The 24,385-nt window shown below is 41.3% G+C and overlaps 3 protein-coding genes across 3 annotated transcripts in view; 1 reads left to right on the forward strand and 2 right to left on the reverse strand.

Annotated features, from left to right (window-relative positions):
- Positions 1-6: 6 nt before the first annotated feature.
- On the reverse strand, positions 7-10,402 carry LOC5511715 (zinc phosphodiesterase ELAC protein 2). Its single transcript, XM_032381092.2, has 11 exons — positions 9,631-10,402; positions 8,485-8,986; positions 6,886-7,541; positions 6,576-6,714; positions 5,565-5,615; positions 4,558-4,646; positions 3,851-3,932; positions 3,217-3,337; positions 2,530-2,611; positions 1,353-1,497; positions 7-705 (listed from the first exon to the last, which is right to left on the reverse strand). Exons 1-11 carry the CDS (start codon positions 10,029-10,031, stop codon positions 514-516), a joined length of 2,460 nt encoding a protein of 819 aa, XP_032236983.2. The 5' UTR covers positions 10,032-10,402; the 3' UTR covers positions 7-513.
- Positions 10,403-10,630: 228 nt separating this feature from the next.
- On the forward strand, positions 10,631-23,081 carry LOC5511720 (zinc phosphodiesterase ELAC protein 2). The gene is made up of 13 exons (XM_032381072.2): positions 10,631-10,888; positions 12,797-13,116; positions 13,587-13,849; positions 14,346-14,557; positions 15,146-15,284; positions 16,513-17,171; positions 17,507-17,645; positions 18,349-18,390; positions 18,900-18,997; positions 19,603-19,666; positions 20,491-20,611; positions 21,888-22,111; positions 22,509-23,081. The coding sequence occupies exons 1-13, from the start codon at positions 10,683-10,685 to the stop codon at positions 22,638-22,640; spliced, it is 2,619 nt and encodes an 872-aa protein (XP_032236963.2). The 5' UTR covers positions 10,631-10,682; the 3' UTR covers positions 22,641-23,081.
- A 983-nt stretch (positions 23,082-24,064) lies between these two features.
- LOC5511711 (uncharacterized protein DDB_G0290685) overlaps positions 24,065-24,385 on the reverse strand; it is a 14,314-nt gene continuing 13,993 nt past the window's right edge. The window contains exon 8 of the mRNA XM_048720228.1: positions 24,065-24,385. This exon is cut by the window's right edge and continues 934 nt beyond it. The gene's annotated coding sequence lies outside the window, so the exon portion shown is untranslated.

A 24,385-nucleotide genomic window follows, 5' to 3' on the forward strand; every position in this document is an offset into this window, starting at 1 on the left:
ATAATGTAACGCGGTAACCTTTTTACCAGCGAATATTATATCTCCTATTCAAATGTTAAAAAGTAAGGTTACAAGATCTTACTCTTCAGTCCCTAGCAACTGGCTTTACCGAGGTTCCACTGCATAACGAACCAATACCTTAACACTTAGCAGTTGGCTTTAACAAGGTTTAACTCGAATCAATGCCTTATCACCTAGCAGATGGTTTTACCGAGGTTCTACTGCATAACGAATCAATACCTTTGCGCCTGGAAGTTGGTTTTACCGAGGTTCTATAGCACAACGAACCAATGCCTTGGCGCTAGGAGTTGGCTTTACCGAGGTTCTATAGCACAACGAACCAATGCCTTGGCGCTAGGAGTTGGCTTTACCGAGGTTCTATAGCACAACGAACCAATGTCTTAGCACCTAGAAGTTGGGTTTAACGAGGTTCTATAGCACAATGAGCTAATGCCTTGGCGCCTAAAATTTGGCCGAGGTTCTATAGCAACACCATTTGATGCTTCCAAGCCATCATCGACCAATGATCGATTTTCCAATCGATTTTGATAATACCGCCCCTCTCGTTTGGCCTTCAAAATGGCTTGGGGATCGATCGTTTGTCCACCTCTGTTTTTTAATAGAGCTTTGTGGCTTGTTTCCGTAAAGCGCTCGGCGGAGATTCGGAAGTACTCGGTCCAAGCTCGGCAGATCCTGGCTAGTAACCTAAAACGAAAAATAAGTTTAAGTCTTAGTCTGTTACTTTATAATACGCTCCTACCTTGCCGTGACATTGTTTGGATTCGGCACATGATTAGTTCGACGTCTTAATTAATTATGTTCGGCACGGCAGATACGAGTTCGTCACGGCACCAAGCACGGCTGCACCAGTCGTGCTGCACGGCAAAAGCAAGACACCAATTCAAACGTCGAGCTTTTAATGTGCCGAATCAAATACTATATTTCTCACTTTGCGCAACAAAAAACCCGCATCAAGTCAACTTTTACTACTCACAACCTATTGAGCCCTACTTATTTAGTGCGACGTCTGAATCAAAGTTGGACCAAATTTGTTTGTGTCGATACAAATAGACTATTAGGTTAGGCACGGCAGGAGCGCGACGAATAAATAGGGCTTCGCTTGAATAACCTGGTGGAAATGGTGCTTTGCGTCACACCGGAGCGTGAAATGACGGCGTGATTGATTGGCCTTCTTTTATCACTGGGTCAGAGCAAAACTTTACAAAGGACGAAGCTGTTTAACTTCCCGTTGCTGTTTGTCGTCAGAAACTTGTTTGCTTAAGTTTCCAAATTTTTAAAACACTGTAATCTACGTACTATGTAGGGTTTACTCAAGGATGTACATTGCTCACCGTCATATGGTCGAACGCCACACTGACGCCAGGCGGGAATCGACATTTGACAATCCTCTTCAAGTTATATCGTTGGCTGAAATGCGTCAGGATGGTATAGCGGGCACGCATTCTCTTGGATACTTCAATTGCACCATCAGTCGTACTGAAATCAAAGAAAAGACGTGAGCCTGGATATTTGCTCTATACCATTTGGGTTGCCTGTGCCTTCAATGCTTCGTACTTTCAGACATAGTAGTTTGTCTGGGTTCTGTGAAGCCCTGGCTGTACGGTTTACCTGTGTTTTGTAGTGCATTTGCGGTTTGTCTTTGGTTTTCCTGTGTTTTGTAGTGCCCTGAATGTACGCTTTGCTTATGGTTTGCCTGAGTTTTGTAATGCCCTGAATGAACGCTTTGCCTGTGTTTTGTAGTGCCCTGAATGTAGGCTTTTCCTGTGGTTTGCCTATGTTTTGTAATGCCCTGAATGAACGCTTTGCCTATGTTTTGTAGTTCCCTGAATGGACTCTTTGCTTATGGTTTGCCTATGTTTGTAGTGCCCTGAATGGACGCTTTGCTTATGGTTTGCCTATGTTTTGTAGTGCCCTGAATGTAGGCTTTTCCTGTGGTTTGCCTATGTTTTGTAGTGCCATGAATGGACGCTTTGCTTATGGTTTGCCTATGTTTTGTAGTGCCCTGAATGGACGCTTTTCCTGTGGTTTGCCTGTGTTTTGTAGTGCCCTGAATGGACGCTTTGCTTATGGTTTGCCTATGTTTTGAAGTGCCCTGAATGGACGCTTTGCTTATGGTTTGCCTGTGTTTTGTAGTGCCCAGAATTTACGGTTTACCTGCGCCCTTGTGCCAAGTATTACGTGCTACCTGTTGCCCGTGCGGTAATAATTTGCAGCTCGCTATCATTATCATTTTTGTGCTCTATGGTGTGTGGGTTGTCTTTGTTTTTATCTGTGTTACAATATGGGTTGCCAGAGGCCTAAGTATCACCTGCCACCTGTGTACCGCGCAAGGTCTGTAGCTTGGTATACCTGTGCCTAATGACTTATGAGTTGTCTGTGGCCTATACGTTATGTAAAAACATGGGTTGTCAGCGCCCTAAGTATCACGTGGTTCCCGTTATGCTTGGTTATTCCTGTGTCCTATGACGTGTGGGTTGCCTGTGGTACTTATGTAAGAACTTGGGCTACCTGTGTCCAGTAAGCTTTGCCTCCTTTTCTCCATAATCTGGTAGGAAGGTCGCCTCGTGGATCAGAAGAGTTGCATCTGCACCTGAGGTTATATGCAGTAGTTTGACGTTAATCAGTGGGTAACACATATAGGGGCCGGAGGGCACTGTGTCCCCCCATTTGTAAGGGCGTGGTTTGCCCCCATCCCCCCCCCCAAGTTTTCTTGATGTCTGTAGTCCCCCAGTATTTCGAGGCTCGCTAGGCCCGTTAATATTGCCTCGTACGTGTGTAGCATTATTGTTTTGATATATTTAGTATTTCAATTTCGTAACGGTTCGGCAATGCTGATAAAGTCAGAAATAACGGATAATCATCAAAACCTGGGCGCGCGAGCACGATGAAGGATCTGCGCATGCTCAGACCATAAGAGGTCCAACAAATCGACACTGGAGACGAAAACAAAAATGAAGAATCTAACATGAACTGCTATATTTCTATCAGTCCTCTATCATTCTATTTTCACTTAACAGAATAAAAATTTATTGTAACACTGGGCTACATCTTGGTCCCAGAATACATCCCCCCCTCCGAAAATAATCAATGGCAAAGTTTTCAACGCCCAAAAATACTGCGGAAGAACATTATTCTAAACAAAAATTCCCCCTTCCCCCTTCATGCTTGTCTGCGATTATCCATCTGACAACAAACCTTCTCTGACGAGGTACCCTGACGGAGAGCAGTCGCCCGAATACACTAGCTTCCATCCTGACGCATGCGCAATAACGATTCCATGTGAGTCGTCGCAGTGCACCACGGGAACCACCGACAGCTAAAATGGCAATCGAATTTTTTTAGAATTAACAAAAGAATTACCTTGATAAAATCATCATCATGTTTACAAATAAAGATCAAGTAAGGAAGACGATTACAGCTAAGGACAACGAGGTTGAAAAATGTGCTCGGGTCCATGCTGGTAGCAATCGAGTAATCGAAACATTATGATAAAAATTAAGTAAAAGGAAATCTTTCCTATAGCTAGCGAAGTAGTTAGAGGAATCGTGGATTTGCTTAAAAGGGCTGAAATGAATCAGAACCAGGTGCGTACAGAGGGGGATGCGAAGGGTGTGCGCGCAACCCCCTCCCTTGGCGGCCAAAAAGTGGGTCATTTCTTACTAAGAAATATTCGAATACTATTGTATGCTTTTTCCCTCTGATACCTATGACTGCGCAAATCCCCTCCACCCCTTCCCCCCAGATAATCCTGGGTACGCGCCTGAGAACGGAGTGCTAATTTTGAATTGTTTTCTGTCGTCGTCGTTGCTTAAGCTCCGTGATTGCGTACCTTGCACAAGCCAAGAGACGAAACGAGATCCTTGAGTTGGTTCTTGCACTGTCCGCTTTTTACCTCGGTGAAACTGATAAACCTACAGAAAGAGAACAATCACATTACAGTGCTGACAGAAAGTAATGCAACCGAATTCGCCATCCGAAAAAACACGTAATTCGCCGAAAGCTCGGCAGGGCCAAACTTCTTTTATTTTGCACGCTATCGAACTGTCGGCGAACTTTTTGTACCCAAGCAAGAATTTTAGGCAAATGTGGTTCTACCCGAACTTCTAAATTTCTGCTTATGTTGGCAAAGCGATTTCGCTTTCGTTTTTTTTTTTAGAGACAGAGGATTCTTCTTGATCGGAATCTAAATTTTCGATTTTCTTAACATAGTTTAATACGAAAGCAAAGTTTTAAGGGGAACCGAAGTACATAATGCAAAATCACACAACTTGCTGCTCTCCAATGCCGCAGGATTCTCTGTATTGAGAGAAAAAAGTTTTTTACAGGTTACCATGAACTCTCTTTAAATAACGTTTATTGTATAATAATGTATTGACCGTTTTTTTTTTTTTATCTGAGGGGCTTGACAAGAAACAATCAATCCTTTACCCCATCCTTTATCCCTTTGCGGGGCATCTTTGATCTTATTGGAATTCTTGGAACTTATGAATCACCCAATGTTGTTCTTGCGCTTCAATAATGGTCAGTTCTGAATACCTGTAATGCAACTCGTTTCGCCTGCTGTTGTAATATTCCAACCATTTCAGCAGCCTCTCTGGGCCGACAACCACAAGAGGCTCATAGTTCTGAAAATAGAAATAGCCTGTGATGCACTCTTAATATTTACTATGTATAAATAACTTTGGTAACATTATTTCCGTCTTTAAAGCTGTAATTCATAGGCTTATATACCCTGGTTGGCAAGACCATTTAATGATGCTGTTTAGGCGCAACGATTTTTTTTAAATAAACCCATTTTGTTATTATTTTTCATTAATATTTAATTAAGGGGCAATGGTGTAGTCATCAATAACTTTGGCAACATTATCTCAACCTTTAAAGCTGTAATATGGATACAACATAGAGAGGCATAACAAGGCGCACGCAAGACTACCATCAAACAGCTAATGTCTGACCACAAAACACGTCTCAGAGTAAAACTTTTTATGAAAGCAAAACTGGAAAAACTGGAGAAAGACCCCCCCAAAGCAAAGGCGATTACAAACAACAGGCACAAAGCCAGGATTTACAATACTAAGGGGGGGGGGGGGGGGGTGCATTCCATAACTAAGAGGACTATATTTTTGGCAGTGGGGAAAAGGAGAAGGAAGGAAGATTCCAAGATCAAAGCCGCATTGTCACCAGTTTACTTCCGGAGGTCCGACGGAAACCTCTACCGTTAAAAGACAAAAGAATCTATTAAAATCCGAGATATTAAACAGGCCATCCGCTCTAAATTATCATTCACATCCTCAAAGAAACTTCCAATAAACACACCGCTTTCAATTTTTTGAAATATTTTTCGCAAAATCATATCCGATGATTTTTAACGGATTTTTAACGTAATCGACCGGAAGAAAACTGGTGACAATGCGGCTTTAAACCCCTAACCAAAAGTCAAATAACCAACCCAGGCTTTCAAGTAAGTGTGCTTTAATTATAATGTGAAAACAAATAGATTATAGAGGGGGGATGTAGAGACAATGTATGTTACTTTTACTTACCTTTCTTTTCAAGGCAGCTTTTTGGCGGTGGAATAAAAGGTTGACAAGTCCCTGGAAAAAAGAACAAAGTAATGGGTTAGCTGTGTTTTTGTACTGCTGAAATGGTTTGCCTTAATAAGAAAAACCACGTTTTATCTATGGTAGTGGCACATGGAACAGTAAAATGTTTATTTTGGAAGTTAACTTGTGATGATTACTGATATACAACACAATAAAAAACATGAGAAAGTAGTATAAAAATACAAAAAACAATGAGTCATTCCAAGGAGGAAACAGCCTCTGACGCGCTAAACGTGCACAACTGCCATTTGCAATGACAATGTGTATTTCTTTATCAGATGTCAAATCTCAAGCGCATTAGGTCATATAGACAATGATTTTTGCGCTATATAAATAATAAAATTATTAAAATTATTATTATCAGAGGTGCATTTTTTATCAAAAAGTGTATCTTTTATCATTTCTTGGTTTCTCGATACATTACATGCACACAACAATTAGATATCCCAAAGCATGTCATGGAGACCGCATTGTATCATGAGTATCAAACAGAACCATAGACATTAACAGGCATTGTTAGTATGTAAAGCTTTATGCAACGGCTGTGCTTTAAATGCTGTATTAACTGCAGGGGCGGATCCAGACGTTCCAAAAAGGGGGGCTGAACAGTGCTGTTGCAGACCTCAAAATATTAGAAGGGTTCAATACAGAAACATAAGGAAAATAATTGGGGCACAGCCACGCCCCTACTGGTCATTTCCTTATAATTTTTACAAATATTGGGGGGGGGGGGCGCATGCCCCCAGTGCCCTCACCCCCAGCTATGGCCCTGCTGAAGCATAAGTTTCAAGAAAGAGGGAACCAGATTCATCGTTCTTCTGTGGACATACTTAAATTTCTTGTTATTTTTAAGCCAAATCTCTGGCAAATAGAAGGTGGGGCCCTTGCCCCACTCCTAGATCCGTCGCCCCTGTTCTATTACACGAGAAGCCCCCTGCTTTAGCTCCATACCATATGGTGGTCTATGTGTTTGTGGGAGATAAAGATGCTCTTGAGGGATGCCAACACATTGCCAGTATGCTTGCCATATTGATGCTTCAACTGACAGAAAGTCCCATCCCCACAGTCGAACAGTATAGATGAGTCCACTCTATAAGAGAAAGAAACTTATTATATATATATTATAACTTATTATATTATTATAATACATATACTTCACTTAAATATAACCTACGTACACCAGAGGAAGGGGAGTGGTGGCCCTCTTTTCTGTCTTACATGTGACCTGTTAATAAAAACTTTCAAAGCAAGTTTGGCTTACCCTATCTGGACCAACATACTACTTGTATTCCGTAATTTAGACATCTTTGATGCTCCAGTTCCTAGAAATGTCACACTAAACCCATCTTCCTTGTGTCTTGCACTCTGTTCTGAGTCAGGTGCTACCATTTGTTGTTCATTATAATTTGAGCCAGATTCTTCAAGATCACTGTTACTTTTCCAGAATATATCTGGTTTGGAGGGTATACCATCCCAAAAAAGCCCTTCATTATTAACTGGACGGAAATTATACAACATTCTACTCTGCCCTGACACACAGTTATCCGGTAGATCCAGCCATTGAGTGTGTAATGGATGTTCCGTATGGGGTGCTGAAAATATTGTAGGCTGTATCGAGTGCAGTCTTCTTTGTAAGCGATTGTTCAATTGAAGTTGTCTTTGACATGCTGGAGTATCCGTGTTTAGGAGAATGTGTTGAGTTCTTGGCCCAAATTCTCTGACCCACGACTGATAAGTGTTGGTTTGAAACAGGGACATTGGTGTCATATGAATCATTAGGTCTAATTGTTTACAATCAATGTGATCTTGGAAGTATTTGTGATTAGTCAGTAATTGTAATTTCTCTGCAGTGGAGCAGTCAATCACAGCAAATATTTGGCCAGGTTTTGGCGGCACAACAACTTCGTCTGGTTTGACCTGAAAGGGTTACAAGATCAAATAAGACAGGGTACAAATGAGTATTTAAAGTACACTAATTGTCTGCTATACCAGCAGGCCCCTACCCAGGGGGGTGCAGGCCCCTATCCAGGGGGGTGCAGGCCCCTACCCAGGGGGTGCAGGCCCCTACCCAGGGGGGTGCAGGTGCAACCCCCACACCTCAATAGACGTGCTATTTGTACACAAAAATATAAAGCATAAGCTAGATCACTCTGGTATGCAGTCAAATCAGACAATAAATGTCCCAATACTGCAGTGGGTGTGTGCGGTGGTCAGATTTTAATATTCACCTCCCCCCCCCACCGGAAAAATTATGTTCACGTTTTGGGGTTTCGCCCCCCCCCCCCCCCCCTCAAGACAAATCCTGGGTACGGGCCTGACCAGGCAATGTATAATGAAATACACACCAAGAGGACCAGGGTTTGAGCCCATGTCAGGCTTCAGATTTTTTTTCAGAGGTTTTAGTACTTGGGTCTCTATATTAGAGATTGTGTATCAAATTTGGCAGAGAAGACTATAGGTTTAATTGCAGTCTCTTATTACAAACTAGTCTGCAATTGTGGGACATTAAAAAAACACTGTACTGCAGAAGGCAAAGTCAATGTTCATAAAGTAATAGTACTGTACACACAAGAAGTAAAATTCTCAAAATCTTATTGTCCAATAACACAGAGGCTAGGGTAGTCTGCATCAAGTGCAAGTACAGTATACAGCTACACTTTGTCCTCTTAAAGGCTGTATTGAGTGTAGTCTTCCCCGCCTAGTTCCTGGCATTCCTTTTGGGGTCCATGTGGTTGGTCATGAGAAGGACTGGGACAACCATTGCCCGCTTACTGACCACAGGAAGCCCAATCAGGAGGCCTGACACTAGGCTATCACCCCTCTCCCACAATTTCCTTTTTTGTGGCTGCCACATACTTACAGTCCTTCCATCTGGCAGTACCACAGGATTCCCAGATAGCAGTTCCTTCCTCATGTGTCCCACAGGTATCCCAAGCTCCTGGGCTCTTTCAGCCAGGAATTTCCCTGGAGGGTCTGCTAGTTTGCATATGAAACACAAAGAGTCATCTGGCAAACCCTGTGCTGGGTTTGAGTCCTCCAATATCACAGTTTGAATGCTGACATTATCATCTTTGTACAGAGGAAGTGAAGAAGGGTGATGATCAAAGCAAGTGATGGATGGTTTAGTTACCAAATGGCGCTTGGAGAATGTGTACAAACTATGAACAAAGTCTTCCGTGCCAGCAGGGCCATGGACCTCAATACCAGCATTTGGCTCTAAAGCCTGTGGCTGGTACTGAATGTAAGACAGACCTCCAATGTGCTGCCACTGATTTCCAGTTAGGAATATCCGCCCGGGGTCCATTGATATGTCCAGGTCACATGACAGTCTATGAATGCTCTCTCCACAATTGAACAAATACCTGAGAAGAAAATAAATAAAAAATTAAACCAGTTAAATTCTAGAATTATTCATTGATTTATATCTTAATGAAGGCCAATTTTACCGCCATTTTATGCTCCCGCTCAATGCAACGTCACACATGAATCCATCTCTATCGTCTAATTCAAACGAGTAACCAAGATATTTTCAATTTTTGCTGTTTTGTTATTTTGAGATTTCCTTGCAAATAAACTGCTGTATTCTGAGGTGATTGATATTTTCATTATGACATATTAAATGTTATTCTGATGACTACTGTTAATCTTATTAAATCAGGACCCCTCCTGCAAAAATATGACAATAAATTAAAAAAAGTCTATCTACCTTTGTACAGATGATTAACTATTATGTGATACTACAGTAAGTCATTTTTTCCCTGACCATTTCAAAGTCTTTTTAGCCATCTCTCTCATATTGCTTAAAAATTTGGTTATCCTAGCAAAGTACAAAGTGTGAGAAAGCATCCATTTCCAATGGCTGATTTCTTTTTGCAATATTAGGGTTAAATTTATCAAATTAATTACAAAATTTTGTTTTCAGATGGTTATTTTGAGATTTAGTAAAAAGATTAAGAATAGAATTACATGAGAGAAGGTGAAAGTGTCTAGGAGTAAGAACTTTTACCTTTGAGAGTCTGTAAAAAGTAGAACGCTGGGTGCTGACTGTGACGACACAGTACCAATAACCTGTAGGTATATCCTAGAAGAAACCGAACGTCCTGCACCAGGTCCATTCCAATATTGTCTACAAGACGTCATCACACGCAAACCCATACAAGTTGTAGAGAGTGATTGACAAGAGTTTGGACCGTTCCAGTAATGTCTACAAGTCACCCTGAAGACGCTACGGCTAGGTGATGCAAGCGATCTGCCTCCAATGCCTCTTAAAGGGTGTCTAGCTCTATCAAATTGCAAGCATCTATTGTTATATCGACGAGTAAATAGCTCCTCTATGCGGCCCGTACAGCTTTTGAACGTGAATCCCCGAAAGCATGGAGTTCTACACTGTAAAAACCCAACAATCATAGTCGACTTTTGAACTATAATGACACCGAATGTAACGGGACTTCTTCTGCGTAGCTGTTGACTGAAAAAGCTCCGAAGAGAAGTTTAGTTGATTGAAATGCTACAGCAGAAATCGTAAGAGGCAGCGACCACATTTCATTCGTGTTGTAAAGTCGATGTTACACAATGTTAATTATGATCTAGAAATAATCACTCTGTCGACATTTCGCTTGCTGTTTAAAGGGTATCGACCCAATTGATGCACAAGACGTGTTGCTTGAAACCAGGTGAGTTTCGAAGAGTATCTTCCAATTCAAAATGATATGCAAACTTGCGGCATTTTTACAGTTTTACCGTCCGCCATGACACCGGCTCGCGGTACAACGGTGTTGAATAACACAGGAAACCCGCTCTCAAGAAGTATCACACTTTCTTTCTTTTATCTTATTTATTTATTGCGATATTTTGTTTAAAAAATATCAGCTGTTGATAATCTTTTTTTATACATGTAAAATTTGTCATTTTTGGGGATAATATAGTTCTTATAATTCTAAAATTCTCAGCATTCTAATCTACCGCGGGAGCCCTGTGGTTCGAATTAACGCTGAGCACAATTATCGCAGGCTCAAGCATGGCCGACGTCTTGCAAAAATCCGTAAAAACTTTCATCATATGTTATCGTGTAGAGTTATTCAATCATACTTGACAAAGTTATCCTCCGTAGTTAAAAAATGCTTGCTGGGCCGTAACGTACCCGTATATTCTGATAAAATGGCTTCTAAGACGAAGCTTTTGTCAAACAAAGTCTACCTTCAAGTGTTAGGAACTTGTTCTCTAGACACCACGCCGTCGCTGCTGTTATTCACGGATTCTCAGAGGTAGGAGCACAGGATGCACTAAGATCTTAGAAAGCAAGGTGTCTTAGGATGTTTACCTTTGTAAATTCAAACTAGGTCTGAGATAAAAGTTTTACATCAATTTGCATTTACTTGCAATTACAGCCTCCCTAACCCTATACTTGATGATGATGATGATGCTGATGCCGAGGAAGATAATGATGATTATTGTTAAATATATATAATGTGTCGATAGAAATGGTGATTATAGTAACAATGATTAGCTGATGATAATGGTTATGAAAATGTTGAATGATTCTTAAAGTCTTAAAGTTTATAACCTTTTATAGCTTTCGCTAACGCAAAGGGGGGATGGTGTACCCTGGCTAGAGGCGGCGCATATAGCCAGGGGCCTGCTTGGATCTTAACGCAGGCAAGGCGGCGGCCTGAAAGAGCTGTAAGGATGGCAGGGCCGCAATGTCGCCAGATACCAAGTTCCAAGTTCTTATTGTTCTTGGTATGAAGGACATGCCAAACGCATTTACGTTTGCTTGCAACTGACTATAGCTTATATCTGTCCTTCTGGATGTTCTTGTGTTCTCTTGGATGCTTGTCGGGAATGGGATTTTGACTATGTTGTTTTTGATCTTAAAAAACATTGATAGTTGCAGCATGAGGCGTCTTGTTTCCAGAGTGTCCCAACCTAGAGACTCAACCATTTCTGTAGTGCTGGCTTTATAATTGTAGTTGGAAGTTACAAATCGCGCGGCGCTTTTTTGTACCTGCTCGAGGAGGGAAACATCCTTGGTGGTGTACGGATTCCACACAGCGGCGGCATATTCAAGTTTAGGCCTGACTAATGTCATATAGGCACGTTCTTTAACCTCTCTTGAGCATGGTTTAAGGGTTCTCCTGATTATACCTAGTGTACTGCTAGCACTGCTTGCGATCTTAGAGCAGTGGCTCCCCCATCGTAGGTCGCGAGAACAGCGCACGCCCAGATAATCATGGGAGTCAACAGAAGATAGTATTTGAGAGTTAATCTCATATTCATGCAGGCTTGGGTTGCGTTTGTTAGTGACGGATAACAGATGGCATTTGGAGACGTTAAAGGCCATCTGCCAGGTATCAGACCAATCAGAGAGATTGTCGAGGTCATGTTGAAGGACTTGATGATCATCGACCGAGTCAACCTGGCGATAGACAATGGCATCATCCGCGAATAACCGCATCTGTGAATCTAGAGAATCAGCAATATCATTGATAAATAGGAGGAAGAGTGTTGGCCCGAGGACGGTGCCCTGGGGCACACCTGATGTAACGGGTACCGCGTTAGATTTTGCACCATCGACGGCAACAAACTGCGAACGATTTGTTAAGAAAGCAGATAACCAGGACAGAGTCTTTCCGGAGATGCCATAGAGCTTAAGCTTTTGCTGTAGCTTCGAGTGCGAAACTTTATCAAAGGCCTTTTGGAAATCTAACAGAAGAACATCTACTTGGCCATGTTTATTAAGGATCGAAGCCCAGTCATGTACCGCTAGGATTAACTGCGTCTCGCAGGAAAAACCTGCACGAAAACCATGTTGTAGATTGGATATAATGTTATGCGCAGCAAGGTGCTTGTTTAGATGACTTAGAACTACATGCTCCATGACTTTGCAGGCCAAGCATGTTAGCGAAATTGGTCGATAGTTGCCAGGATCGCTCTTCGCGCCCTTTTTATAGACCGGGGTCACCCTTGCTATAAGCCAGTCATTAGGAAGCTCTTATGTTAATAAATATAATTGTAATGGTTATGGTGATCATTATGATAATTATTATGATGGAAATGATGATGAAGTTAATGGTGATAATGATACATGAATCATATGATTGTGATGCTGCAGATATCTGTGTCATTAATATCGCTAAAGAGGCTTTTTGTCTTGTTTCCTTATTTGTTTTCAGGTATCTTTTCAACTGTGGTGAAGGAACTCAAAGGCTTTTTAATGAACAGAAGATCAAATACAACAAACTCAATAATATTTTCTTTACAAGAATTTGCTGGGAGCGATGTGGGGGATTGCCTGGAATGGCTATGACACTCAGAGACAGCAAAAAGACAACTATAAACATTTATGGACCAGAAAACCTGAAGGACCTAATGAATGGGACAAGATTCTTTATTTTTCATGAAAAGATGAAATATGTGTGTACACAGTATAATGGCATAAAGGATACAGCATTCACTGATGAAAACCTCACCTTAACTCCTGTTGTAATACAAGGTATAAAGTCCTCTTGCTTCTACTGTATATTCAGGACAATCCCTCATATTTTTGGGTAATAAAGATGGTCCCCACATGTCCCCTCACTCAGATTACTTTATTAGGGGATTGGAAATTCCCGGTGGTTGGGGGGGGGGGGGGGGGGGGTTCAAATGCCCAGGAATTTCCAGAGGGAAGCATAGGGCTTTGGCAAATGGTGGATTTGGTGGATATGGTGAAAAGTTAGGGGGATGGGTGGTCCACCATACTAAGCAGATACTTAGCACTGCAAGTAGCATAGCCAAGGGATAGCGCTATGGTTAATAGTTGATTTGGTGGATATGGTGAAAAGTTAGGAAGATGGGTGGTTCCCCATACTTAGCGGATACTTAAAACTGCAAATACCATGGCCAAGGCATAGGGCTTTCATTATTTTCCATTATTTTTGCTCCTTATTATGTCCTTTTTTATACTCACTTTGTTTTTTTAAGCACACAAGAAAGATGATCCAAGTAATGACAAATCTCATGCCAGAAAAGATGAAAAACTCAACAGTGAACAGCAGCATCCTGATAAGAAAATTAAACTGGACCCAGGATTGCTCAAAGAATCCATCGTGTGCTACATCTGTCAGCTTGTGTCTGTTCCTGGAAAATTTTTGCTTAATAAAGCAAAAGAGCTAGGGGTCCCTAAAGGACCTCTTTATGGGAAGCTGAAGAATGGAGAAAATGTTATCCTAGAGGATGGCACAGAGGTAAGACTTAATGAAAATATAATATAAAATAAAATACAAAAATATTACCATATTGATGATGATGATGATCATAATAATGATGATCTTTAATGATGGGGCAAAGGTAAGATTTATACACCATATTTATGATGACGATGATAATGGGACAGAAATGATTTATTTTTTGTTGATGATGATAATGATTGTAATGATGTGTGAGGTAAGATTTGTATGCAGTACCATATTGCTTTTCAACAACATCCCTCAAAACCACAATGTGGGAACTCCAAGTTTTATGGTCTAGAACTAGGACGGGATGTGTGGGCAGTAAGAAAGACTTTCATTAATTAATGTGGTAGAAATAGGGTTCTAGTCTGATTTTATATTTTAGGCTTACTTTTTTGAAACCAATAAAAAAGAAATTAACCTTTTGCGACACTATTTTTATGGTTATGCTCTCCTTGCTGTCCTCATTGCGTCCGGCCCCTAATCTTTTTTTCCCTCTGTCATTTGTTAGGTGTGTCCAGAGCAGGTGACGGAGCCTACCTCTCCTGGCCCAGTTGTACTTTTTATTGATTGCCCATGTGTGGACTACATACCTAACATTGTCAATAACCATTCTCTATGCGCCTTTCACGAAGGGCCATCAAACATGGCTCCTGTCATTATTGTTCACATGGTACCTATGGCTGTCTACAATCATCCAGATTACGTTTCATGGAGTAAAAAGTATATGATATTGATCATTTTTAAACATTGCACATTAAACGCTGTTATATGTAATTATCTTTTTTTATAATAATTTTTTATATTTTTTTATGCTGTTTTTTTATGATGTATAAAAATGCATTTTGTTGTCAAAGCCCCCGCCACTGCATAGTATAGATATAGCTGTCAACTCACCCACATTAGGTGGGTTTCACAAGATTTTGGACCTCATCACAAGCCTAAATTTTGTGAAAACTTTCATACATTCTCTGTATTCACCCGCATCGGCTGTTTTGGGTTATTTACTGTATTTCACCCGATTTCTGCCCAAGTTTGGTTGACAACTATGCCTAGAGTTCATTCAAGGCAGCGTGTGTTTTCACATAAATACAACAATGTGATTAAAAATACTATGAAATGCAACTGTAGGTAATAATACTATAGAGTATTTTACCCAATGAAACCTTTATTTTGAAAACTCCGTGCCAAAAGTTACCATAAATAGCAATATACTGTTGTACAGTAGTATGATCCTTTCCAAAACCCATAACTACCGCAAGTGCACATTCCAATTTAAGTTACAGTATTGTGGCCAATGCTGTCTTTCAGGTTCGGAGAAAGGACAGAGCACTTGTTGATAAATTCCGAGGTTTGCAGCGATCATGTTGCATTCCGCCGACAAGCAACTATCCAATGCAAGCTTAATACTCTTGATCCGTCCATCTTCCCTCTACTCTACCAATCCCCGGTAAGATGTAGCTCTGAATGTGCTGAATACTTTTGATCCGTCCATCTTCCCTCTACTCTACTAATCCCCGGTAAGATGTAGCTCTGAATGCACTGAATACTTTTGATCCGTCCATCTTCCCTCTACTTTGCCAATGCCTGATAAGATGTAGCAGACCTGTGAATGCGCTTAATACTCTTGATCCGTCCATCTTCCCTCTTCTTTGCCAATGCCCGGTAAGATGTAGCTCTGAATGTGTTGAATACTTTTGATCCGTCCATCTTCCCTCTACTCTACATGGCTTCTGGAATTACCTGGAAAAAACTCAAAATGACGCGGGATTCTCTGCTAAATTACGCGCTAGATTATGCAGAAAATCAATAATTACGCGCTAAATTACGTGGGATTTTGCAATACATGTTTCTTTAAATAATCAAATTTTGCTGGATTCTTTACTGAATTACGCGCTAAATTACACGGAATATCAACTGTTACGCCCAAACTACATTTTGTACCGAAGGAAAGCACGAAATACCTTGAAAATGTTAATTTTTTGCGCGAAAATATTTTAGGCGAGTTTTCATTGGCTCCTAGCCACCAGCCAATTAAAAAAAGGTATTTTATTATTAGTCCTAGGCCTTCGCGGTTTAGCAAAGAACCCCTAGTCATTTTATTTGTTTTAGAAATTCAGTTCGAAATATCTCACTCTTACGAAGAATATCTGTCTTTTTTTTACGAGAAATAGAGGTAAGAACCCTAAACGAACACATCAGCTGTGCACTTAAATGTTTTGTCTTTCAAAATTTAGCCAAATTATGCGGGATTATGCGGAAATTTGTGGTTTACGCGGGTTACGTGGAGAAAGCCAAATTACGCGCTTCCGCACAAGCACGTAATTCCAGAAGCCCTGACTCTACCAACCCCCGGTAAGATGTAGCTATGAATGCGCTGAATACTCTTGATCCGACCATCTTCCCTCTACTCTACCAATACCCAGTAAGATGTAGCTCTGAATGGCCTGAACCTCAATAATGAGACACTTTTGGACCAGAAAAAGTAGAGACCAAAAGAAACATTTATGCCCAGGGAGGGGGGGGGGACTTCACCCCTGTTATGGTATAGGGGTGGTGCAAGAGGTCTGTATCCCTGACCCTGTTTAGGACAAAATATCTGGTTATGCTGTTAATGTGGTAGTGGTTGTTATGATGGTGTTGTTGATGTTAACTATTTATTTCCCTTTTTTTTTTAGAAAAAAGACCTACCCCAATTCCCCATACGAACCATGCCCGGTGCTTTCTGTCTTCAATATCATCTCCGACCCCTCAAACAACAAGGATACTCCACGTCAGATGTGCCAGAACCACTCAATGTCCAAGAACTGAAGAACGAAGCTATTACTGCTATCAAGGATATCAAAAAGAGAGAAGACTCTCTGGGGTTTGATAAAATGTCGCCTTCAAATGATTTACAGACACCAAATTTAGATTTGAAGGCTCAAGCTGTTACTCAAGACACTGAGATGCGACTTGATAATAAATCAGAAACGAAAAGTAAAATTAGTGAAACTAAACACAATGTATCACCTGATAATTGCACAGACTTGGAACAGAGTATAAAATCCGAAGACAAATTGTCCCCTGAAACTCTAAATCTCTCTGACGTTTCCAAAGTCCTGAGAGAAAAATACACAAGCTCATTACTTAATACTTGTAACCAAAGCAACAGCATTGCTGACAGTGATAGTAAACATGACAATCGTGAAAAAGGTGCTCTTGATTTGGGTTCATCGTTAACAACAAAAAGCCAAGGGAGTGTAGATGACTTTGATTTTGAGGTGGTATTTATTGGGACAGGCGCATCTCTGCCATCTAAATACAGGAATGTCAGTTCAACCCTGCTGTCCATCAGGTAAATTATGGTGGGGAAGAAAGAGGTTGAATTAATTATGAAAAGGGGGGGGGGGTGATTGAAGGCGGAGGGGGAGGGCGAATTAATGGAAGGAGGGGTTGAATTGATGGAAGGGAGGGGGGAGAGTTTGAATTAATAGAAAAGGGGGAAAAGGGTTAAACATTTAAATTGGGGTAATATTAATGTCACTGTTTAAACAAGAAACCTTGAGCTTTTGTGACCAAATTATAAACAGAACTAAACAAGAATTCACAAATTTCTCAAGTTTTTTATCTTGATTTTTTTCTGTTTATTGCCATGTTTTCTTTATTTTTCTGTTCCTTGTCTTGTTTTAGCAATGAACACTCAGTCCTGCTGGACTGCGGGGAAGGAACCCTGGGTCAACTCTACCGTCACTATGGCAACAAGGCAGATGATGTCATTCGGCGAATTAGTTGTGTGTTTATCTCCCATATGCATGCCGATCACCATCTGGTATGTGGAACCAATGCCTCATTTTTTACATGCACATACATTGTATTTGGTCCTCTAGAGGGCTGGGTGAGGAAAGGGGCCCAAACCTAGGTAATGTAATAGTGGACTTGCGCCAAGAGATCATGTGACTGTTTGGGTGGCAAACTATCGTGCGCTCAGCCTTTTAGCTGTAAAATAACAGCAACATTTATTTTATTTCAGAAAGGGTATAGTTTTATTTAAAGAATTCGTAAATCTCTGTTGTGACGGGCGGAGTCATTTCTGTGATAATTTTGTTTTGAATTAGCCACCGAAAAAGGTTAGGTGATCTCTAAGCGCAAGTCGCCTATTGCTTAAATAAGTTCTACCATCGCTTATTTAATTTTTCATTTTCCAGGCAAGACGCTTTTGTGGGGAGGGGCTTATTTGAAAAGAATGTGCTTTATAACATTGCAAGGAACCATAAACATAATGAGCATTTATAGTAATAACTCTGGAAAGGTGCTTCTTCGAGCAAACTATTTTGTCTGGCCATCTGCTTTAAATTATCAGTCACATCTTCAAAGAAAATTCCAATTGCTTATTTTTTAAATCTTTATTACGTAATCGACCGGAAGTAAACTATTGACTAAGCTTGTTTTTATGCCTCTTTCTAGGGCCTTCTTAGCTTGTTTTTATGCCTCTTTCTAGGGCCTTCTTAGCTTGTTTTTATGCCTCTTTCTAGGGCCTTCTAAGCGTGTTGCTTCGACAGGCTGAGCTAGCACAGGTAACACCCCATATTGTAACAATACAATACAATAAACTTTATTTAACGTTACATTCGTACCCCCATATACAGTAACAGATCTCATTAAGCAGACATCCTACACAGAGGTTACTGGACATTAGAAACCAAGTTGTTAGGAAACCGTCGACTAGGCATCCCATCCAAATGGTTGTCTATGGCACTCATCAACGGTCAAGACTTGGTAGTTAAAGGATGTCAGTCAACCACGCCTTTGCACTTTGTTGGTTTAAAAAAACATGTTCTATGTATTTGCTTGAAAACCTCAAATATACCATTCACAATTGAATTGTGATACCTAATTAACAGTATTTGATTGAAAGGACCTCAGTTGCCTGCTTGAATTAGCAGACGGAAATGGATGCTTTCGTGAATCGTGAATGGGTTTTGAGCGGGATTGTAAAATGACGACCCGATTGGCCCTCTTTAACTCGTTCTTACAAAATGGCACCATACAGAGAATCTTGAAGAGATGTTTTTCTGTAAAACAGGTATCAGACACTGCTGCTCATACTCTTGTCATTGGCCCTTTGAGAATGCGCAGTTGGCTAACAGAATACAGTTCTCTATGTGAGCATTTGGATTTTAGGTGAGGTGTGCAATAGGTGTTCCCCGCCCCTCCCGCAGTCCATAACACCCCCCCCCCTGCAATTTATACGATCAATAATGATCTGTACTTATACACCCAAGATCCATGTGGGGGTTTCAGGGAGGATGCAGTAGCTGATCTAGGAGGAGGGTTAAGGGTTTTACCCCCCCCCCAGGGTTAAGGGTTTTACCCCCCCCCCCAGGATTAAGGGTTTTACCCCCCAGGGTTAAGGGTTTTACCCCCCCCCCCAGGGTTAAGGGTTTTACCCCCCCCCCTTTTTTTTTGGCTGCCAAAGGAAATTGTTATGTGAAAAAAAGGTACCAGAATAAAGTGAAAAAAAGTATTTCCTTCTGTTGACCCCCTGATTGGCTGATTGGCTCGCACATTTTATTGATAAAACTAGTATTTGTGCCTGTGTGAGCCAGACAGCCAAATGTAACAAAACATAATCACCACCCCCGCCTTTTTTTGCCAGCCCCCTCCTTTCAGCGAAAAGCTAGATCTTCCCCTGAAAGGGGGGTGGTTGTATCCCTCACAACGTTTTAAGTACCTACAACACATAATTCGTCACACTTGTTACCTTTGCTGTATCCTTATCTGTACAGGTTCATGGAATGTTTCCCTGATTCCTGTAAAGCCCCGAAGTATCTAGATTGTCTTGATGTCAAGGTAAGGGTGTTACTTCACTCCTCAGTTGAGCGTGACTGATTTGATCGTGACAGGTTAAAGCACGACAAGTTTGTGCGTGACAGGCTTGGGCGTGACACATTTGTGCGTGACAGGTTTTGTGCATGACAGGCTTGGGCGTGACAAGTTTGTGCGTGTTGGTTTGAGCGTGACAGGTTTGTGTGTGAGAGGTTTGTAGGTGACAAGATTGGGTGTGACATGTTTGTGCGTGACACGTTTTAGCATGAAAGGTTTGTGCATGGCAGGCTTGGGCGTTACAGGTTTGACTGTGACACGTTTGACCGTGTCAGGTTTGACCGTGACATGTTTGACCGTGACAGGTTTGATCGTGTCAGGTTTGACCGTGACATGTTTGACCGTGACAGGTTTGACCGTGACAGGTTTGACGGTGACAGTTTTGACCGTGACAGGTTTGACCGTGACAGGTTTGACCGTGACAGGTTTGACCGTGAAAGGTTTGGCCGTGACAGGTTTGGCCGTGACAAGTTTGTGCGTGTTGGTTTGAGCGTGACAGGTTTGTAGGTGACAAGATTGGGCGTGACATTTTTGTGCGTGACACGTTTTAGCATGACAGGTTTGTGTGTGAGAGGCTTGGGCGTTACAGGTTTGACCGTGACATGTTTGACCGTGACAGGTTTGACCGTGACAGGTTTGGCCGTGACAGGTTTGGCCGTGACAGGTTTGGCCGTGACAGGTTTGAGCGTTCCCTTGTGATCATTTAAGACGGAACCCTTTCTACCGGATCTTTGTATTTTTTTAATGTCTCCTGATTGGCTGTGTCGCTTTTCTATTGTCCCCATGTTTAGATATCAGTCGTCCCTGTGGATCACTGTGCGTTCGCGTACGGCCTGGTGCTGAGCCACGTGACGGGATGGAAGGTGGTTTATTCCGGTGACACTCGTCCATGCAAAAAGTTGATAGATGCCGGTATGTTGATCGAAGATTCGACGTTTTAGAGACAATGTATATTTACCTATTTTATAAAAACGTCAGTGCAAACGGCTTAAATAATATATTGATAAAAAAATTATTTAAAAAAAAATATTCGTTGCGATTGGAAAACGGCATTTCTACGATCTAAAGGTAATATGGGCTACATTTTTCAGCCGAATGCAGAATAATATGTAACAATCAATTGATAATCCATTAAATACCATCGATGACGTATTCCTGCAAAACTTAAATACGCTAAGGGAGAGTTCCTTTATTTTCCCGAGGGGGGGGGGGGGGGGGGTGAGGATTTTGGGAGTAAGTAAGTAAGTAAGGGGTAAGGGATAAAATTAGTTGACCCCCCCCCCCCCCTTTCAGGACAAACAAAATTTTCCTCCCCCCCCCCCCCCCCCGCAGCATGAGAAAAGAGAAAAGAAAGAGAGCGAGGAAGACAGCGAATCAGATATGAGCGAGGATTTTCATGACGCAGAATGAGCGCTTATAGCATTGAAACGTTTTGTTTATTTTAGATATGGAACATAAGCACTTTATAAATATCTTATAGCGGAAACCATGAAAAAAATGTATATAGGGTGTATGCAGGTTTGCATTAAATAGATAAAACGTGGCTTATTATCTACGTATCTTGGACTCCTGGATTGTGCATGCCAAAAAACTGCCCCCAAACCGAGACAAGCTTTAACTTTAAAAACCAAGCAGTATGATTTAACACTATGTCAAATTATATAGTAGAGACAACACCCAAAGAAATCAGTTTCCCCCCTTTTTAAAATCCAAACACTTTCGACGCCCCCCCCCCCCTCCTTTAGACCTCGGCAATTTCTCGAGGCTCCCCCACAGTATCCTCCCCCCCCCCCCCTCTCGGGATAATATATGAACTTTCCTAAAATACAGTAAGCTTGTAAAGTGATCGAACATTAGCGATACATTCGCTTGATTAATACAATGTTGCATACATGTAAAAGTATAACCTCGCTTTAAAACGATATCTTAAAGCCGCATTGTCACCAGTTAACTTCCGGAGGTCCGACGGAAACCTCAACCGTTAAAAGACAAAAGAATCTATTAAAATGCGAGATATTAAACAGGCCAGCCGCTCTAAATTATCAATCACATCCTCAAAGAAACTTCCAGTAAACACACTGCTTTCAATATTTTAAAATATTTTTCGCGTTCTCCGTTAAAAATCATCGGAGATTGTTACGTAACCGACCGGAAGTAAACTGGTGACAATGCGGCTTTAATTCTAAAGGCGCCGGCGCCACGCTGCTGATCCACGAGGCGACGTTAGAGGATGAGATGACGTCAGAGGCCATAGAAAAGAAGCACAGCACTACGACCGAGGCGATCTCAAGTGGACTGAAAATGAGTGCCCGCTTCATTATGCTAAACCACTTCAGTCAGCGGTATCCTAAGATTCCTGTGTTCAACGAAAAGTTCACTAAGCATACTGGGATCGCATTTGATCATATGACGGTAGGCTGTAATTTGTTTGCGCCACTCCATTCCTGGTAGAATGGAGACATATCGAAATAACGACATGGGCACGCGCACTCTTATTTTCGACATAACGACATGGACATAATGACATAAGAGAAAAAAACATGTGTTTCTTTTATGTCATTATATCCATGTCGTTATGTCGGGCAAAACATAGTGCGCGCGCCCATGTCAATATGTTGTTTATGTTGCTAGTGTGCACTAGGCATAAGAATTGTTTTAGTTGGCGGGAGCACGAATTATCCGGATTTTAAACTCGATTGAATTCAGATTCCACGATGAATTCGAGTTTTCTCGAGTTCCCGGTCTCCCGGGGTTTTTATTTTATTCGCTTATCCAGGATCTTTTTCATTTTTTTTTCTCGTACTTTTAGATACGACCAAGAGATTTCGACAAGATCCCATCGTTGCTCCCAGCGTTGAAGGTCTTATTTGCGGAAGAAGTTGAAGAATTAACTCAGAACACTGAAATCCGGCGAAACAAACTAAACGCGAATGAGTCTTGAATGATTCTGGTTAATTAGTAAAGCACTTCGCTTATACAATCTGAGAAATAGTTATAGTGCGCTCACAGACTCGTACCCAGTCGCTCAAAAGAAAAAGAGCAAGGCGCGCAAAGGATTGTCGTACCCAATCCCTTGCGATCCCCTTTTTTACGACTGGGTACGAGTCCGGTGCGCTCACACAAACGTAGAGAGTAATCAGGCTTGATTATATCACTACTTTGCCATTCTTAGTTGCGCGGGGGTTCGGGTCGAGTTGATAAGCGAACAGCATTGGCGTAATTCAACATGGCGTCGTAAAGATATTGATTATTTTTTTTTGCTTGTTAATTCGACCCAATCCCCTTATCAACGTAACAATGGCGAATAACATCAACAGAATGTTTGATGCATTCTTAATTCTTGCCAGGCGTATTTTTAGGCTATTAAAATGCTCTTTAGGAATCCTATGGTTGAATTCTTACGCGCGCTTTGATTTGCTTAGCATATTTTTTTCTAATTCAATGGTTTAAAAAAGAAATTTAATTGCGAGCTCTCTGTCTATGTATCGTGCCCCCTCCACCCCATCCACCCCCAATAACTCTAGACCTGTTACCGCGCTGTCATCACATTAAAGTCCTGGAATCACAAGACATGCTCTTGATGATGATGTATTGGTTTCAACCAGGTTCACGATAAAAGATGTTTCGCCTCAAGTCCAGGGTCTGATACAAGGGAATTTACTAGGTTGGATATCAACCTCCCTTTTCAGATAATGTGCTGGGAACGAGGTTGCATGTAAAAATGCCTTCATTGGTTCTTCTTAAAAGTGCGTCTGTAAGCCGCTATTTTGTCATCCTAGCAAAGTACCAGGCTGCGAGAAATCATCCATTTCCATCGACTGATTCTGAGCAGCTGTCGCGATTTTTTATTTATTTAATTCGCTAAAGGAATTGGTTTTGAATTGGTGAATATGGTAAAAATATTTTTAGGTCGCTGCATTGAGATTTCTTCTCATAATATGTTTATTGATTGAAACAAGAAAAATGTCGCTGTTACAAATTTATTCAATAAATAATCTGTTGAGCATTTACGGATTGATGGAAATACACCTTTTTAAATTATGCTTCATATTTCCAGAGATTATAGTACGAAGTACGACGCGCGCTACCGTGGCCACCTATACAAATTTAACCATGCAAAGCGCGCTACCGTGGCCACAAACAAAGTAGGGACCTGACCTCAACGCCAATGCAGAAAACAATGAAATTTGATTCAAAATTCAATAGACATTCAATAGAATCATTTTATAGAATTACACTTTAGAATGACAGTACATTATTAGGAGAGCTCCATAGTGTTCTGAACTAAAGCATTTCTTTGCCTCGCTAGTAGGTTAATGAAGATTATGTCTCTCACGAAGCCCGTTATTTCTCTCATCCTTATTGGTTTACTTCACAAAACTGTCAAGGTGGCCACGGAAGCGTGCGTCGCACTGTAAGGTTTCGATATCATTGTATGCGATCCCTTTTCCCTTGTTCCTGGCTTTAATATCGGGTTTCCTGTGGTGGGAAAGAAATGCTGCGTCGACGGAAAATCTCCTGCCGAATGGATGAGTTTGTACCAGACCCCAAGTTCCCTCACGTTCATCTACGAGCACAGGAATCCCGGTAAGAACGTCAGGAATTATTTGGGATCTCACTATCCTGACGAAAATAACCATGATACATTGCAACGCCGTACTCTCCTGAATAACCCTCCCTTCCCAG

This window comes from Nematostella vectensis, chromosome 12 (genome assembly GCF_932526225.1).
Source record: "Nematostella vectensis chromosome 12, jaNemVect1.1, whole genome shotgun sequence".
Lineage (NCBI taxonomy): Eukaryota > Metazoa > Cnidaria > Anthozoa > Actiniaria > Edwardsiidae > Nematostella > Nematostella vectensis.

Coding starts and splice junctions, on each gene's coding strand:
- LOC5511715 (XM_032381092.2), bottom strand. CDS start 10,031: ATGATTGTTGGGTTTTTACAGTGTAGAACTCCATGCTTTCGGGGATTC. Junction 3,338..3,850: donor CGTCTCTTGGCTTGTGCAAG/GTACGCAATCAC, acceptor TTGCCATTTTAG/CTGTCGGTGGTTCCCGTGGT. Junction 1,498..2,529: donor GCAAAGCTTACTGGACACAG/GTAGCCCAAGTT, acceptor CTTTGATTTCAG/TACGACTGATGGTGCAATTG.
- LOC5511720 (XM_032381072.2), top strand. CDS start 10,683: ATGTTATCGTGTAGAGTTATTCAATCATACTTGACAAAGTTATCCTCC. Junction 17,172..17,506: donor TCAACCCTGCTGTCCATCAG/GTAAATTATGGT, acceptor GTCTTGTTTTAG/CAATGAACACTCAGTCCTGC. Junction 18,391..18,899: donor GACAGGCTGAGCTAGCACAG/GTAACACCCCAT, acceptor TCTGTAAAACAG/GTATCAGACACTGCTGCTCA.